Source organism: Drosophila willistoni, assembly GCF_018902025.1.
Source record: "Drosophila willistoni isolate 14030-0811.24 chromosome XL unlocalized genomic scaffold, UCI_dwil_1.1 Seg141, whole genome shotgun sequence".
Taxonomy (NCBI): domain Eukaryota; kingdom Metazoa; phylum Arthropoda; class Insecta; order Diptera; family Drosophilidae; genus Drosophila; species Drosophila willistoni.
In genome coordinates this window covers 13,168,159-13,186,000 of record NW_025814052.1, presented here as the reverse complement: position 1 = coordinate 13,186,000, position 17,842 = coordinate 13,168,159, and the positions used below count along the sequence as shown (strand labels likewise).

General features: G+C 36.9%; 1 protein-coding gene across 1 annotated transcript in view; it reads right to left on the bottom strand.

Moving 5' to 3' along the window:
* The window catches only part of LOC6641167, a 73,131-nt gene that overhangs the window by 1,570 nt on the left and 53,719 nt on the right, over positions 1-17,842 (bottom strand). The window contains exons 5-11 of the mRNA XM_023175176.2: positions 17,368-17,697; positions 17,204-17,301; positions 15,369-15,508; positions 14,581-14,690; positions 13,537-13,668; positions 1,720-1,802; positions 660-959 (exon numbers count right to left, since the gene is read on the bottom strand). Of these exons, the coding sequence (XP_023030944.1) occupies positions 660-959; positions 1,720-1,802; positions 13,537-13,668; positions 14,581-14,690; positions 15,369-15,508; positions 17,204-17,301; positions 17,368-17,697 (1,193 nt within the window). The remainder of the gene's footprint in view (positions 1-659; positions 960-1,719; positions 1,803-13,536; positions 13,669-14,580; positions 14,691-15,368; positions 15,509-17,203; positions 17,302-17,367; positions 17,698-17,842) is intronic.

Here is a 17,842-nt window from a genome sequence, read left to right as displayed (position 1 = left end):
TATTGTAAAATTTTTGCTGCTTTCACAATGACTGCGACTATTGCTAAGAAGGGCACACACTACAACTATTTGTCATGTAAACGGATTGTCGTTCATTTTGCCTACACGCGCGATTCATCCTTGTCACCCCCCCACCCCCCCATCAAACTGTCCTGCTTCAATATACAATATTAAGTATGGTATATGGTACGAGTATGTTGCTCTCTATGTCTCTCCAATAAAGACAGACAAATGCAAATACAAATATTTGCATCGATTTGTGTTGTGTTTCGTTTCGTTGCGTTGCGTTGCGTTGCGTTGCGTTCCGTTGCGTTATATGTACGCGAGGCAAAGTCAGGCGCCGGTTTTGTAGCATGCCTTCAATCTGTCCCCACTATCAGGAGAACCAGAGACAGCATTCGTCTGCCTACTTCCCCCCGTTTATCCACATTGTTATTGTTTTTACACAGTGTTTTCTGTCGGCAATTGGCACATCTATTTGACTCAACGCATATGCTAACAACGACAAGGAATGGCAGGAATTGGAAACGGGAGCGGGAGAATGGGTGTGGGGGAATGGGTGTAACAGGAACTTGTGTCTAGCTTCGTATCCACATAATACCAAAACTCTTACGCAAAAAGAAGTGAACATGCGGAGCATAAGAGTGAGTGAGACTCACCTCGTTTGACAGCCCATATCACAGGCGGTATTAACCGGTACTGACGACATGGCCGCCTTTGTCATCATCTCGTGCGTGGCCGTTGTGGTGGAGGATGATTCGCCATCGTCGATGGCACAACCGCCACCGCCATTGCCACTAAGACTTGTTTGGGCCATGTCCGGATGACGGCGTAGAATGCTGTGCTCCTTTTCCTTGAAATCGGCTTTGCTCGATTGTGTCGACATGGGTATAGCTTCGCGATAATAACGATTCGAGACGTCATCGAGTATTTGTAATGAGGTCTGTGAATGTTTTTGCCTGTTTGTTGTTTTTTTTTTTTTTTGTTGTCGTTTTTGATATTGAAAAAGAGTGTTAAGAGGTCAATTAATTGTAATTTATTTAGGACCTCATCGATTACGAAAGTTACTTAGAGAATTCTCTACAAGGGGCAAAACCTAATTAAAACGATTATAAGTTTATCATAATTGGTTAAAAGCTAATTTGCTGATTTTCAGACACTTTATATCGTTTTTTTTTCATTAAGATCAACTATTTGATGCCTCAATCAATGTAATACTAGTCGTATGCGTAATTTTCTACTACAAAACTAAACTGTTTTTAGCTACTTTCCGGCTAAAAAACTAGCGAGAAAAATGCAAATATGACGCTACAGCCCAGAAGTATGCCACAAAAAGAAAAGGCGTTAAGCTCAACTCATATTTGAGTCCTTTTTGCTTCTTGCTAAGAATCTCTGTTTCGTCTGTTTTTGCCCTTTCTTATCTCTTAACTAAGCAGTTTTATTTTTTTTTTAAGTGGCTTTAAATAAAACATTGCTTTAAATATAATCAGTATTAAAATTGTGGGCTTTGTTTTATCGTTAAACATATTTTTCAGAACTTTTCAATGATTTTTGTCTGGCTGCGTTTTCTCTCTCACTCTTGTTTTTTTTGTTCGCATCATTATCATGAAATCATCATTAATAATCTGAATTGGCGGTGGTGAATTTCAATTTATCACTGAAGCGTTCACAATGCAGCTTAATGAATCTTAAATCGATTTATATGTGTATGTTACGTACCTTGATATATTCTCGCGGGAGCGACCCTTCGAATGGCGACCCATTTCATCAAGTTTACTCTCCTTGGACTCACGTATATGTTCCTGCAAAAGAAAAATAAGAATCATACTCGATGCAATGGGGCGCAAAATCAAAACCAAATAAAACGACCAAAAATATATATGTATATGTATGTTGTGATGTATATACATAGGAAGAATAAGAAGCAATCAGGGTGGAGAATAAATTTGTTCAGGTGTTTTTTTTTTTCTTTTTCTTGGCTTCACATCTGGATTATATGTAAGTAGTTGGTTAGGTTGAGGACAAAAGTAAAGAACAGCGAAGGCCATAATAAAAAAACCAAATTAAGCCAGAAAATTTAGCTCTCACTCTCATACATAGATCTCCTGGCTGAACAGAAGCTGGATAGCAATAAAAATGCACACAAATATATATATATATATATATATAGGAATAGTAAAGTATCCATTTTCTATTTACCGATTCCACTTTTAAGGGCAATCTCCCTCGCCCACGCCCACCCCCCTTGTCGTCGACCAGATTACAATTTATAATAGCATGAAATAAGTCAAATATTAAATGCACCTTGCTTGTTTATTCTTCTTTCTTTCCATTTCTCTCATTCTATCATTCTATCATTTTCTCGATTACTAAGCATTTCATTGGTTCGTGCAAAAAAAAAAAAAAAAAAAAAAACTAGTATTATTAGTATAAGAAATGACGAACAAATAGTAGATATATATAAAGTTCATTATAATTTTTATTCGCTTGCTTTCATTCTCAATTTCATGTCGTAATTTGGTTTTTATTTCCATTTCGAATTTGATTTTGATTTCAATTTCTTGCTAGATGCATTTATATTAATATGTATATTCTTATAATAATATTACATTCATTTGGTGATTGTGTTTCTTGTTGAATGAAAAATGGAAATTTCCAATTTACTAAGCGGAAGACTAATGGATTGAATTGGATTGGCAAGATTGGGTTTAAAATGTGTTTTCTTTGTTTTGTTGCCTTTGAGAAACTCTTTCAAACAGTTTATTCACTGTACGAGTAACTTCTGCTTAACCTTTTTGCAACATGACAACAGACTATGCAAACTTGAAGGTAAAAAGTCCTTTGTTTTGAAAAGGATAATCTGTCAAGAAACTGACAGTTCTGAGAACCTTTTCAATGACCTGACTGTGTGTGTGTGTGTGTGTGTAGCTATCTCTTAATTTTGAGTAAATGCATTTGATAAGGTTAATAAATTTTTGACTTTTTCTCTACCTATGCATAAGTATGGCTTGTATATATATATATATCTTTTCAGATCATTATCGAGCTTAAGTATAATTTTCAATTGCAACATTTTTGGCGCTACATATTTGAATGTTAACTTTAATTAATTCATTTCCCCTCGAACGTAAGTTGTGGTCAGGCTAACACGAATACTTGAGGACACGTTTATGGGCCCCGTTAATGGGTAGGTGAGTGGAGAGACTGTGAGGCCACAGTGAAACGTGATTTCGAATTCTTTTCTTTTAAACGATGTTATGAAAAAATGACAAGGAGTGCGTGGTGTGTGTTCTATGCTGTCTCTGAATCGTTCGATTCGATGGTTTGGTGGTCATCGACGGCGGCGGTGGTGGTGTTAGACTGGGTATCACATCCATTTCAATCGATGTCGATGAGCAACTGACTGCAGTGCCTGCTGGTGGTCCATTGCTGCTGCATTGCATTGAGCTGGTTGTTGAATTACTAGACTGAAGACTGCCCGTTGTGGGCAGGCGGCATTGTCTATTGAAGGCATTTTTATTTTGCTGTCGTTGCTCCTCTTCAGTCTCATCCTCCTCTTCTTCCTCTTCCTGCTGCTCGTCCTCCTCCTCCTCATCCTCCTCCTCCTCCTCTGCTTCTTCCTCATCAGCCTCTTCTATGGTAAGGCTATCGCTGTCACAACTGAAACCAATGCCATCATCTTGATCCATATCGATTTCCTCAGTACCTAAATGCCTACGACTGTAATCACAAGTTACGAAATTTCGATTTTCCACTTCATCATCCACTTCATCATCATCCTCTTCAATGTCCTCGTCGTCATCGATTTCATTCTCCTCTATATCTAAGTGTTCTATATGCTGTTGCATTTGTGTGACATTTGGCGAATTGAGATTACTGTGAATTCTGTCCAAATCTTCAATTGACTGTGGTCTATGATCATTATCGTCGTCCAGTTGGTAATCGAAATCGCATATGAAATCATTATGCAATCCCACGAATATTGCACTCTTTGGTGCATCCAGCAGAAAGGAATCAATATGAAAGACGCCATTGCTCAAGGCAGCGGGCACATCCTGTTGGTTAGAAGCACATAGAAGAACAAAGAGAAAGAAACAGAGAGAAAAACAAAAACAGAGAGAAAGAGAAGGAAAGAGAGAGAGAGAGAGAGAGAGACAGACAGACAAAGAAAATAGAGAGATAGAGAGAGGAAAAAAAGTATAGAGAAGAAAAATTGACCAAGGTCAAACATAGACTTGTAAGTAAATGTAAAGCAAAAATCTACTACCAGTTTGCTACTTTCTAATTCAAAATGTGCCAAATAGATTGACATTGTGATAGTTTGTGTGATGTGTAGATAGATACAAAGAAAGCGACAGACAGAGAGAGAGAGAGAGAGAGAGAGAGAGAGAGACAGATAGAAAGAGAAAATGGAGGTGCAGCTCATGCAAGCCAACTAAATCAAAAGTATCTACTTTACGTTTCACATAAATAAATAATAAGCAGATTTTATATATATGTATGATAACTATTCACAGCAAACTACAGATTTTGTTTGAAGTTCAGTTTTCTATATGTCACATAATTATATATCCAATGGAAATGTAAAGACAAGTTATATTTTACTGCCCATTTAGACGCCCATTTAAAATCGATTGCATCTAAGAATCTATCGATATTTTATTGCTTTTCTTCGAGAATAGCAATTAAAAAAGAGTAAAGACAAAGATTTCTCATTGCTTTTTTATAGTTTGAAACTAAGAGCTTTAAAAATTAAACACACACACTTTCTAAGGACATTGATTTAATTTAAAATCTTGATAAATAATCGATTATATCAAACGATAACACATAGTTAAAGTTTAGATTAGAAATGTACATAGCTTTTTTTTTTTTTTGCCCCAATAATGAAATGCATATAAATTCTTTCTCTGGTTACATTCTCCCCTTCTTCTTTCTGCTGCCTCATTCTAAGCTGTTTTGTTGGTTTTATCTTTTTGTTCTCTTGGTCCTGGCTGGTCCTGGCGGGTCCTGGCTGGTGCTCTGGCTCTCCGCCCAAGCCGTTGACATAATGCGACATAACAATAATCGTCATAATAATCATAAAAGTAATATTGCAAGCCAATGAAAAAGCAAAAATTGAGACAAACCAAAACGATAACCAAGAGGACGAAAAGACATGGAAAGAGAAAGAGAGTTACCCGAGCGAGAAGGAGATAGATAGAGCAGAGACATTTAATCGAAAGAAATTCTGGCTGACCAAGCAATATCTTCTGCAATTATTGATTGCTTTTGTTTCAATTTGTTTTGCATTCAACAAAGCCTAAAAGAATGCAAACAATTCTACATTAGTTATTTATTTTAAAATCAAATTTGCTATGCAATGTAATTGTTTAAATGTTGTGCAATAATTTCTTTAATTCCTTTAAACGCCTGGAGTGCTCGGTCAGTGTGAGGGGGCGTGTCCTGGGGCTTTGGGCCCTGCTGATGACGGCCAACATCAAGTCGTCCTGCTGGTTCTTCCGTTTGGCTTTTGCTTTTACTGTTTCTTCTGGTACTTTGTGGTTTGCCTAAATGGCATGGAATACTTTGGCTTGCCAAAAATATTTCACATCAAAATACCCTGTGATGGTGTTCCATTTTGCATGCGGTATTTACGCACTTGCTAACGATATGGTAAAATTTTCTCTGTGCTAGGTATTCAAATATTGTGAGCATAGTCGGACTTTTTTTTGTCAAATGTCTGGCAAGTGGTTATCAAAAATTTGCTTTAATTAAGTTCGGATTTCTGTGGCTCCTGGTCTCTGCCCTGCTCTTCCCCTTCCTCCCTTTCAGCCACTCATATCACACACACAAACCCACACACACACACACACACACCAGCCATATGGTGGCAGATTTTGCCTATTTCAAGCTATTTAAATTAGTTTTTCTGCACGTTGAGAAAACTGTTGACTTTTGGACGGCAGGTGGCTTGATTGTTTCAACTTGATGATTCAGTTGATGTTGTTGTTGCTGTTGTCATATACAGACCTGTCTCTGTCTCTGTATATGATATATAATCTAACCGCAAACAGATTTTTATTCCCTCAACTAGTTTTAGTTAGTCCCTAGTCTCTAGTCCCTTTCACCTTCCACCTCTTGCCACCTTTCGTCTCTACCTAAATGTAGAGAATTTCGTTTTCGCCTTGTTTCAACTTAATTGGCTGCTGTTGCTTCAAATAATTTGAGTTTTTTCAAGGCTTTCGTTTTTATGATTTCATAAAAATTTATTTTTAATTGGCCATAGATTCAGTTTTGATTGAAAACAACTGCAAAATCCTTCAATCTCTGGCCCAACAACAATTTATTTACAGAGAGAGAGAGAGAGTATATGGAAAATTCTATGAATTTTGATGCCAGTTAAAGCACTCATTTATATAGAAAGGGTATATAGAAAGTTAACATCTAGAAAGAGTGTTAAAGTACTGATTTTTTTCGATATATACATTTTTCTAATTTGAAGTATTCCAAACACTCGACACGTGTGCATAAAAGTGGGGGGGAAAGTTTATTCTAACGCATGACTGACTTTTCGACTTTTTGTCTAATTTTTTTCTTACTTTTTTTTTTTTTGCATATGGAACTGTGATGAGTGGAAGAACGATAGAACAGAACCGACTGAAAACAGACAGACAGACAGTCAGTCAGTCCGGACGGACAGAAAAAGAACGGGGCACTGGAAAACTTTGACATTTGTTTAATTGGAATTTTTGGGGTTTTTTTTGCCTCTTTTTTTTCCTTACCTCACCTCAACTGGGGCTGTACGTGCGCTTGTGTTTGTATGGGTGTGCGCTTTTTCGGATCCTTTCGACTTTGCTTGGCATAACCTAAGGGGCAATTTGTTAAATTAACATGCGTACATATGGATTTTGCAGATAATCGCCAAGTTAAGCCAAGCCAAGCCAATTGTAAGCCGAAATGCAGAGAACTAAGAAGATTAAACAGAAAAAGCCAAAACCAGTCAAAAGAATGATTAGATGTTGGTGGCAAAGGCGGAGGGAAGGAGGCAGGAGGCAGGATCTCACATCTGCACTTGATGAATGTTGTTGGCTAACAACAATGGAAACCAAAAATTGATTGCCTCGCAATTCAAAAATAATATTTCCTTATACCCCCCATGGGCAATAACCAAATTTTCTGTTTACTTATATTGACATACGAGTATTAAAGTTTCGAGAGGAAAACAAAAAAAAAGTTTCCAAAATTGGGGCATAAACCGAAGACAAATAGCAATATCAGCAATTCAACAATATTATTCTTGTTTATTGTACAATTTGTATACACTTTGTGAAAGGAATGAATGACTTTTTATCAGTTATAGTTTTTGACTTTTTTCACATTTTTAGACGACTTTGCTTCATAGAGTATAGAAAGTTCTACAGACTTTTTTGGTTTATGCTCATATTTAGAGAAAATAACTAACATGAAGAAAAGCAATTTAAATTTTGTTGGTGCTTTCTTTTCTCTTTTTTTTTAATTATGTGCAAAAAAAAAACAAGAACAACAACAAAAAAGTCTGTTTTTCATGGGGCTTCCGTTTAATTAGGAGAATGAATTGAGTTTCCTAGGTCTTCTCTATGGTAAGTTAAAGGAAAAAGCAGCAACAGAAAATAATCAAGTTGGTTGATTTACCAAACTGAATGAATGAGCCGCCAATTGAGGAACTGACAGAATGACCAAAGTGCATTGAAAAGACGCATCATTAAATGTCAATGCAATGCAAGGCCATGCCCATGCCCCTTGCCTCTATCGTATCTATATATGTATGCATGCTCATATCCATTCCGAGGCTTTGGCTATGGATATCCAGACACGGAAACGCTGAGCCAGAGAAGGAGCCAGAGCCAGAGCCACCCACGTGTTAAGTTAAACTGAAAGCATTTCATTTCGCATTAAGCGTTGAAGCTTTTCACTTTGCCCATCACACATTCTCTGGCCAAGTTGAGTAGGATTCGGTATTCCTCGTGAGAGTTGTCTTGGCAACTGTCTTGGTATTATTTTATGGCCATGGTTGTTGCTTTTGCGTTGCTGCAGTTCAGCTTGATTTATTTCATTTCATTTCATTTTGCCATTGCAATGAGTGTCCAGATGAAGAAGAATTGCCAGATTGGCCGAGAGAGAAACTGCAAATCTAAGGAAATTGATGTGAGCATGTAAGTTACTTATTACAGGCTGTCTAAGTTAAAGCCAATGCCCTAGTCACGCCCAACAAACAGCCCTAAAATGGCTAAAAAGAAAGTTAGATACGATCAAATATTTCTTCTGGTTTCTCTTCTATATAATCAGTTATCGATCTTATCGATCAACTAGAGTTGGTTTCAATATATGAATGTTAAGAGGAAAAAACATGTTATTCCTTTTTTTTGTTTTTTTTTTTTGTATTTTGCCAGTGTTCTATTCGCGTATCCTTGTGGGGAATTCGCTTCTCTCACTTGCACAAATAAAATATTGCACTTTCCAAATGCATGACAGGAGGATGACTATGGGTCTCTGCTTCAGATTTTCTCCTTTAGCTCGACAGATAAGCCATTTTGTCTTCTTCTCTTTTCTATTGCTTTAGCCCAACATCCTACACATTCTTGGTGTGCCCTCCCCTCCCCTCCCCTTCTAGCGGCGCTTACTTCTGACATGCATGAGTTGCGCGCCTGGCGGAAATGGCAGTTTTTCCATTACTGCCAGCCTCTTAATGGAGCAATGAGAATGGAGGTTGGAGGTTGGAGGTTGGAGTTTGGAGTTTGGAGAAGCCAAGATCCTGCCACCCGCACTCTTGGCTTGGACTCGTATTACTTAATTTTTATGAAATTTCCCGACAACAATAACAACAACAATGAAAATGAAATGAAAATGCACCAGCTGACAGATAGAACAATGAGATGTCTCATCAAATTTCAATGGAAATAGAGAAGGTCAAGGTTTCACAAAGATACTCTTTAAATTTGAATTAAAACATCATTTTACTGGCTTTTTGTCAAGCTGATAAATAAATATGGCCCTTTGCCATTTTTCCAATTCCCAAGGTAGTCATTTTAATGTAATAATGGAGCAACACATCAACAAGAGCAGGTTCAGGGCCAAAACCATAACCGAGACCACAATGATTCGCTTCGTTTGCCTTTTGCCTTGTTTTGCTACAGCATCTCCAAGAAGGAGTGTAGAAATGGCAACACTAAAACGCCACTCAAGGCACTCCCATCCCATCCTATCCCATCCCATTGCCAACCGCCACTCTGGGTCCTTAGTCTTCTTAGCCTCCTTTCGGAGTCGTGTGCTGTGTGTGTGTGAGCTGGCAGGGAAAATATGCATTGCAGTTGTTACCAAATTGCATGCAGTTATGGCAAGTGCCTTGCCAAGGATGTGGCGGCCGAAAGATGTGGAAGATTGAGAAAATGCAACGCCCAAAACGAAACCAAACCCAATCCAACCAAAATTTTCGGTTGCCGCTGCCTGCTGACATGGTTCAAGTGATATGCGAGGTGTGCTTGAAGTGATCATGGTTAGGCCACAAATCCAAGAAATCGAATCGAAAATAAATTGCCTTTAATTAGTAGTAAATTCGATTTCATTTTAGATTTTTAAGCTCATGTACACTCATGAAATTGCATTAACGTTTGAGGGCTTAGCACTCTATCACAGCCCAGTGGAGTCCAAATGATGTGCCTCTGTCACAGTCTACGATCCTTTTTCCTGGTCTATACTTTGTTTCACTTCTGTCTGCACCCAAACATACTTGAATTTGAGTAACCCTCGTTGTGGGATGCAGCGACCATAATGAAAATATGGGTTCATGTGTGCACAAGTGAGCGGAAATACTTCTTCTACTTATCTAAATGCTAAAATCTAAGTGGCAACAGAATTCTGAACAAGGAATTGTAAAAATTCAAAGAAAAAGGCATCTATATGCATATACATTTGTATACGCACACACACACACATACACACACATATGAATGTATATACTTTACGCCGGAATAAAGAGGGCATTGCCAAAAACCAACGGACAAGGAAAAGGATTTTTGCGGAATATGGAAATAAATTTTATTAGATGTGCGAAAGAATCTTTCTTTTCGTTTGCTTTAGTCTCCATTTTTTTTATAGACATTTTTTTTTTTGGTTTGGTTTTCTTGGTCTTCTCCCTTATTTTCTGTTTTTTTTTGTTTTCTTTTTGTTGCGTTAGGTTAAATGGGATATTAAAGTGGACCATATACCAATAGCCCAGACAAAAATGGGCAAAAATACATTCCCTACAGATATTTGAGCAATATTTTTGAAAATGATTTTTTGTGTAATGCGCTGACGTTGAATTGATTTGATTCGATGTGCGCTTTGTGCAAATTTTTTTTTTTACGGCTAAATGCAATGAGATAGATAGAGAGAGACAGAGAGAGAGAGGGAGAATAATAGGGTGGTATGAGTGTGTGATGGCATAATTTTCATCAAAACTGTTGTTTGCCCATCCTGATGAGGAAATGTTACGTGAAAATTATTTTGGGAGGAACCCATATACATACATATGTATGTACATATATCCAACGCCCATTGATATGCTGTGTGTCCTCCATAATTTAGCACTCGAGGCGATAATCTGATTGAGGCTGCTGCCATTATGTCTGTCTGTGTGTGTGTGTGTGCGTGTGTTTGAAGGGCAGCTGCATGTGTGTGTTTGTGACAGTGAAACGTTGCGTATACTTAATCAAGCGGATTAAATTAATTTCAACTTTTAGGTACGAAGCTCTCCTCATTGCATCGATACAGAGAAAATTCCTTTGAATTTTATTATAGATTACGCATACGACATGTAGTTCCACTTTAATTGATCAAAATCCCACAAATGCCACAAACCAACAAGCAAGAAGTTTCCATAGTAAAAATCAAAACTCAAAACACTGCTAAATTTCATTTATTTATACAAAATTTTGTATATATTTTAGATCTTTATGTTCTTTTGTTTTCGTTTGTCATTGTTTCATTATTGGCATTTAATTGTTGACATTTTCTACCCCAATTAGAATGTTGACCAATTGTGCAAAGAAATTTTGTGCAATTAAATGAAAAATTAAATCGTTTTTGGCCAATGTTGTTTAATCACAATTAGAATCAAACCATATGAAGCGTATGAATGAATTTTCTGGATTTTTTTTTGGGGGCAGAGGAAGAGAGATAATTGAATTAAAGTTGATCAAGTTCAAGTTAATTCGTTTGCAATGAAAAATTCTTAAACTTTTGATGGGTGAGGGGGATAACCAATGAAAATGTATATATGTATATTTGAGTCACATTGAAAATGAAGTTGTTGGGTCGATTGGCCGTTGGAGAGTCCCAGAGTCTGACAGAGCTCAGGTTTTACATTTGGTATAATATTTCATTGGCTGTCCACTTCAATACTCTCACTCAATGAGCATATGTTTTATCGCATGGGAAAGTTCTCAGTGTTTCTTTCATTTTTTTTATGTATTGGCAAAAGTCGTGACTCTTATTCCCCAGGGTGTCATATATACATTGATGACTGCGTGTGTGTGTGTGTGTGTGACTTTAGCTTTTGCGTGAGAAACCTATGAAAATGGAAAAGAATGAGTAAGTGGGTGCTGGGCTGAAACATACTCAGGGGAAAATTGGTTAAATTTAATGTCAATTGTAACGAAACGATGAAAAGGGCCAGCATCAGCATCTGCCTTCTGTAGGGCGTGGCTATTTATAATAATTAAGAGAAAATTAAAGTATTTCTATCCTGCGTCTCACTTCATCTTCGGTTGGCTTAGGCATCTCTTTTAAATTAAAAATGTAGCATGTCTGCATAAGAAATCACCAAATTCTTTTGGGCTTTTAATTAAGTTCAAGGGAAACACTTAAACCCTTTACACATTTAGCTTGCTATAATATTTGATTTGCAATAATCGATGAACCATTCCATTATGAGTAAGCATCTCCTTTGAATTGAACAAGACATTGAACTGGTCAAACTTCGGACTTATCCCAATGATGATGCTTTTGACATTAACTATGTGAATTATGTCCATTATAATAATAATAATAATGATAATGCTTATGATAATGATGTTGTCGTGTGGTGCCTCAACTTGAGACTAATTGTCTGACATACCAAAAGGTTTGGCTTAATTCACAAATATTTCAACCACTTGACGTGCATAATTTTGAGTGAGTTACATTAATTGAGAGTTAACATTGAATTCATGGGTTGCCCATTCGCATAGCAGCACAATAAAGTTTGAAATTAATTGAGATGAGAATGAATCCAATTTCGATTTTGAATCTATGAAATTGGCGATGAACCTTAAAACTATAATCTACATCATAGGAGGAACTTTGCCCTCTAGAATATGCATTTTCTGGCTTCTACTTTTCCAGCCAATTGCATACTTTTAAGGGCAAGTACACCCCTTTTCACTATACTAGATTTGCCTATGTCTAAATACATATATTTAATCGATTGTAATGAATACAGTGTGCATTATAATTTTATATATATGTTTATAAAAAATATTCTGCTTCTAAATTGTGTTTGGATAATTCATGGATCAAATTTTGTAACAACCAATCCAAGCATATTAATTGAAATAATAATTTAGCATAATTGTATAATCATTTTTTTTTTTAGATTTGAAATTGTCTACTTACCTTTTGCAGACCAATAATTAATAATTTAATATTTAAAAGTATTTTCAAAATCAAATACATGTAAAACTTATCAATCGAATATTTTGGACAAAATGCTTTTCAATTGACCAAGGTCCAGTGTGTGTGTGTGTGTGTGTGTGTGTGTGTGTGTGTGTGTGAGTGTGTGTGTATTGCTGTTGATTTTGTTTGAGTTTCTGTCCGATTTGTGTTTTAAGGACCTCGTCAGTCCTATTATCCGTAGTCAATTATCCATATTGTCAGATCCATCACTCAGGCGATTCCAAATTTCCAGTTGTCAGTTAGTCATCATCAGTCCGTCAGTCAATGCAAATTGTGTTTACATATGCAAAATGAGTACACAGAGTCAAATAAATGACGCAGACATTGCAGGGTTAAATCATGTGTAAACTTATTGGAATTCACCTATTGTATATTGACATAAAGTGCAAAAGAGTCAGCCAGAGTGGGGGTAGAGGGGGAGAGTGAGAGCCATGGGGGGAGAGTGGTTGGCAAATAATTTATATTGATCGAATTAAAGGCCAACTATTATCATCTTGATTTCGACTAAAACTAAATAATGCATATTTTGTGAAGGGGGACATTTAGGCACAGCGGGGGTAGTAGGGTTAAGACGGGCAGGGGGGGCAGGCAAAGGGAGCAGAGAACACACAACGAGCGAGAGGGGGACAACCAGTAAAAGTAAGGGAGAAAGACAGACAGACAGAGAGAGAGAGAGAGTAAGAGTGAGAGCGAGCGATACGGTGGGGGGTGAGAAATTGTGAATGTGGTAAGGATTTGACAGGGGCACTCTACAAAATAAAATTAAAGAAAGGTAGAGAGAGAGAAAGAGAGGGCAAGATATATAGCATTCTTATCACTTACTCGTATTATCTTTTGATCACGTATAATTTTGCGTATGCAATTCACAATAAATGTTATAACCATTCCGCCGAGTATCAAACCGAATACAATGACAATGATCAGCACATGTTCCGATTGGGCTGCCGTTTCTTTCTGCAAATTGTACAAAATAAATAAGTAATTAGTCCAAACCAAAATCAGATCAAGCGTATCGAAATATGTGTTCATGATTATATACATATATTGTGTTTTACAAATTTGCCCTATAATTAATAATGACAGGCAGCAGTCATGATGGACCCTAAAGCAGATAATTATGGTGATTGGATTTATTTAAATACATGCAAATGCTGGTGCGTGTGTGTGTGTGTGTGTGTGTGTGTGTGTGGGAGCGTGTAATATGACTTCATTTAACCAAGTTGACAAACATTGAAATCTAGTTTGAAAAAGGGTAAATATAAAATTAGTTTTCTCCTATTTCATAGCATACTTTTTTGCATGCTCTCTCCAATTGGTTTTCCATCTTGGCAAACTTTAATGTGATAATTTTATTGCTTTATTTATTTGCTCAATCTCTGGATCATGTCAGTTATTTCTCTTTAAAGTCGTATTTTGAGGTGGCCTTAAATTTTCATAGTCCAAGTTTTGAAAAGAATATCGATCGATTGCCTGTTTCATTTTTAAGTTATTTAACTTTTAAAATATAAGCTATGAAGGTAGCACAATTTGCCAGGGTATTTCATAACGATTGGAGTTTGTTCAGTTTCCATTTTTTTTGTTTCTCGTTTGGTTTGCTGTTTCGTGTTGTTTTAATTACTTATATTTGTTATGCCATAAAAGGCAGAAAAGTTTGTGGGAAACAAAAACTTATTTCCAAGTTGATTTCGTGATTGTTGTTGTTGTTTTTTAAACGTGTATGTTGGGCGTTGGATGGGTGGCAGCACGGTAGGAGGGGCAACAAATGTTTGCCCATAATTAGATGCACGTACAACAGCAAACAACATTTTCAGGAGAAAACAAACAAATGGTGTTTGTGGTAGTTCGGCCGTCAGGCGGTTCACTTACCGGACAACCTTCCTCATCCCAGCGAAATTTACAATTGTCTTGTTGATTACAACGCAAATCCTTTGATATACAAGTCGTGTCCTCGCAATCGTATTCGTCGGATGTGCAGCCTGTCAGCAAGAGATAAAGAAATAGACGAAAAATTGTGAGTTAAATATCGAAATTTTCAAATTGAAAATATATATACATATATGTATGTACATATGTAAGTATTTCCTAGATTTTCCTTTTTGATAGAAAATTTAACCCTCGATTCCCATAGTACTCGATGGCGAGGTAAAACGAGAAAGCAAAGTGCACGTAATCTCTAAACATAAATCGCCTTGGCCCCGGCAACAGTAATTGCCCATGCCTTTTTCTGTCTCTCTCTCTCTCTCTCTGTTTCTCTTTGAAAAATGGAAAGGCAAACTAAGTGTAAGAAAAAGATCATGGAGTGAGTCCGATTAGTGTTAGTCTGGTTAGCTGCCTCCCTTTATGGTTTGTCTGTTTAGTTACTGCCTGCCGAAAAGTACACAAACTTCGAGAAGGACAATCGTTGAATGACAAAAGAGTACTTAGCCTTTGGCAACAGGCGGCAATCAACCAAAACTCTGGACGACAGGCAGACACAAAGACAGAGAAAAAGGCATAACCAACAGAAGAAATAGGCAGACAGATAGGCAGATAGATAGACAGACTCGGATTAGGCGAGATTCGGGGTGGCCAACAAATGGGACCACCAACAACTTACTTGACATTTGTATGTATACTTTGTTTGTGGGGTTGCTATATACATATATGTAACTTACCAGTACCACGATCCCGAAATGCTGTATAGAGTATGCCGAATGTGGAATTTATCGCTATTTGATCGGCAAAGAATCGTAGATGTAGAATATTTGATTCGGCTGTTATACTTTCACCTGCTGAACCGCAAAAGTTTTTCACTCTAAAACAAATAAAAATTAAATAAGTATTAGCAAATTCAAAACTAGCAACGTTAAATTCCCCTACTTGTCATTTAAACATCGTTTAATTTACATACTAGTTAAAAGATTTGCCAAATGATTTTGTATCTATTTGCTTCGAATTTGAATGAATCTATATTAAGAATGAATAATTCACGACCAATGATTGTGATTGCTTTTGTTGTTTGAAAACAAAAAAAAACTGTGCTATGTTCTTAGCTTGACTTGTTAAAATTGAAATTGTTTATCATTTCTTCAAGTGAAAAGAGCGAGCCTAAATGCTAAGGTATGTAAATAAATTGTAAAGAACAAAAATGCGGTAAGTGTATTTATTTTGGGTTACACTTTGCAAAACTGTCATATTCATTTGGAGCAGAGATTTGTGAACTTTGTTAAATAAAAGTTTTATTTAAAGACAACTAAGAAACCTATTAATATGTGGCTTCAAAGATTCAATAACTAATATTCTAGACAGGATAAGTGAATGCTTTTGATGTAGTTGACAGTCTAGTTGAAAGACTTGAAAATAAACTAACTGGCATATAAAAGAGAGTGTAAACTTCGGCATATACATGATAACTTCCGGTATTTGTAGCCATTTTTATTTTATTTCCTTTCATTTTACTCTCGCTCTCGCTCTCTCTTTCTCTCTCTCTCTCTCTATATGTATATATATATATATTTTTTTAACGCATTTTACGCTCTGCTGGCATTTTGTGCGGCTACCCAGAAAGTATGCTATGAAACTGAGCATTTTGTGGGTGCGTATAATCGCAGCTATGTGTGTGTGTGTGTTGTGTGTGTGTGTGTTGTGTGTGTGTGTGTTGTGTGTGTGTGTGTTAGTGTTGCCACCCGTCGTGTGCGATAAATTGTTACGAAAAATGAATTTAAATGAAAGCATGAACACATTGAACACCCGCTCGATGCCCCTGACAACAAGGAGCAAAAGGCAGCAAAGAGCAGCACGAAACAAGCATCAAATCAATGGACATGGCTGACTAGACAGACAAGGACCCCACGAAAGCACCAATGCTCCTCCTCGATACGGACGGGACAACCTCAATCACTTTGAGTGTGTGTTGCCACCAAAAAAACAGCAAAAGAAAATGATTTTGAAGCCGGCAACATGTGGAAATTTCGTTGTGGCGCGTTAAAAGCGGATGTCACTGCGAATAGATGAGATGAAACGAGACCAGATACAATAGAATACAGCCACATTCACATGATGACAAAAAAACGAAAAAGAAATTCGAAAGCCAAAGCCGAATTTAAAGTTAAAGCCGATGACGAGAATGAACTAGTAGGTGAGCTGGTGGTTCAGTTGGTGGTTGAGCTAATGGTTGAGGTTAAAGTCAGTAGGTGGCACACTTCCGTTGGCAAAAAAAAAAAACATAAAAAAATGTACCTTCGCTCCGTAATAAATTGAAAATTCGCTTGCCCTTAACACGCTTTGATCTCCTCACTGTCAAATTTGTTCGTTATAGAAATACACTTGCCAAACGGCATTAACAATTTGTTAAAAAACAAAATAATAATATGTTACAAATGATTGTTTTTGGCCCTTTCCAAAGAATTTTTCTTGTGCCAAAATTAAAGGGTATACAATTTCCGGCATGACCATTGTTAATCTGTCTGGTTTTTATTTCCTTGCTACGGAAATTGATTTGAGGCCTTACCTTAATGGCATAACAGTTTCCTCTGGGAATATATCCAAAAAGTTTGTCTCACAATCGTTGGGTTTGCTCAGTTTAAAGTCCAAGAATTTCAAAAAAATCTACAATAGAATTTGAAACCAATGATTTTTGTGGAATTTTTCAATATAAATATTGTTCTCTCTCACCTTCCAGTTTTCCTTCACTTGAACACGCCAAATGCAGTCGAGGGCAATTTTATTGCGTATCACCTGTTCCCTTATCTCTTCTGGCACATCCGTCGAATTGATAAATCCATCAAAGCCATCCTTTTCGATGGTGCAATTGAGATCCGTGCTCGGTGCATCGCGATTGCGATCCAGATACTCATAAACCGCACTGAAACCAGTATATTCGATGGTCTCATCAGAATGAAAATGTAGCCATAAATATCTTTCTTTTGATGTGATTTCCGGTGGGAAATCTGTACCGCAATATTTGCCAATTAACGTAGAGAAACCATATTGCCCATCTCGTATCTAAAGTAGCAGGAAAAAGAAGTCAGTTGAGAAATTGCGATGCGATTGAGAGGGAAGAACGGATAGAGAGCTCTCCTTAAGTTTTAGTTATTCCACAAACCAAGGCTTACACAATAGTTAATGAATAATTTATTATTTTAATTGG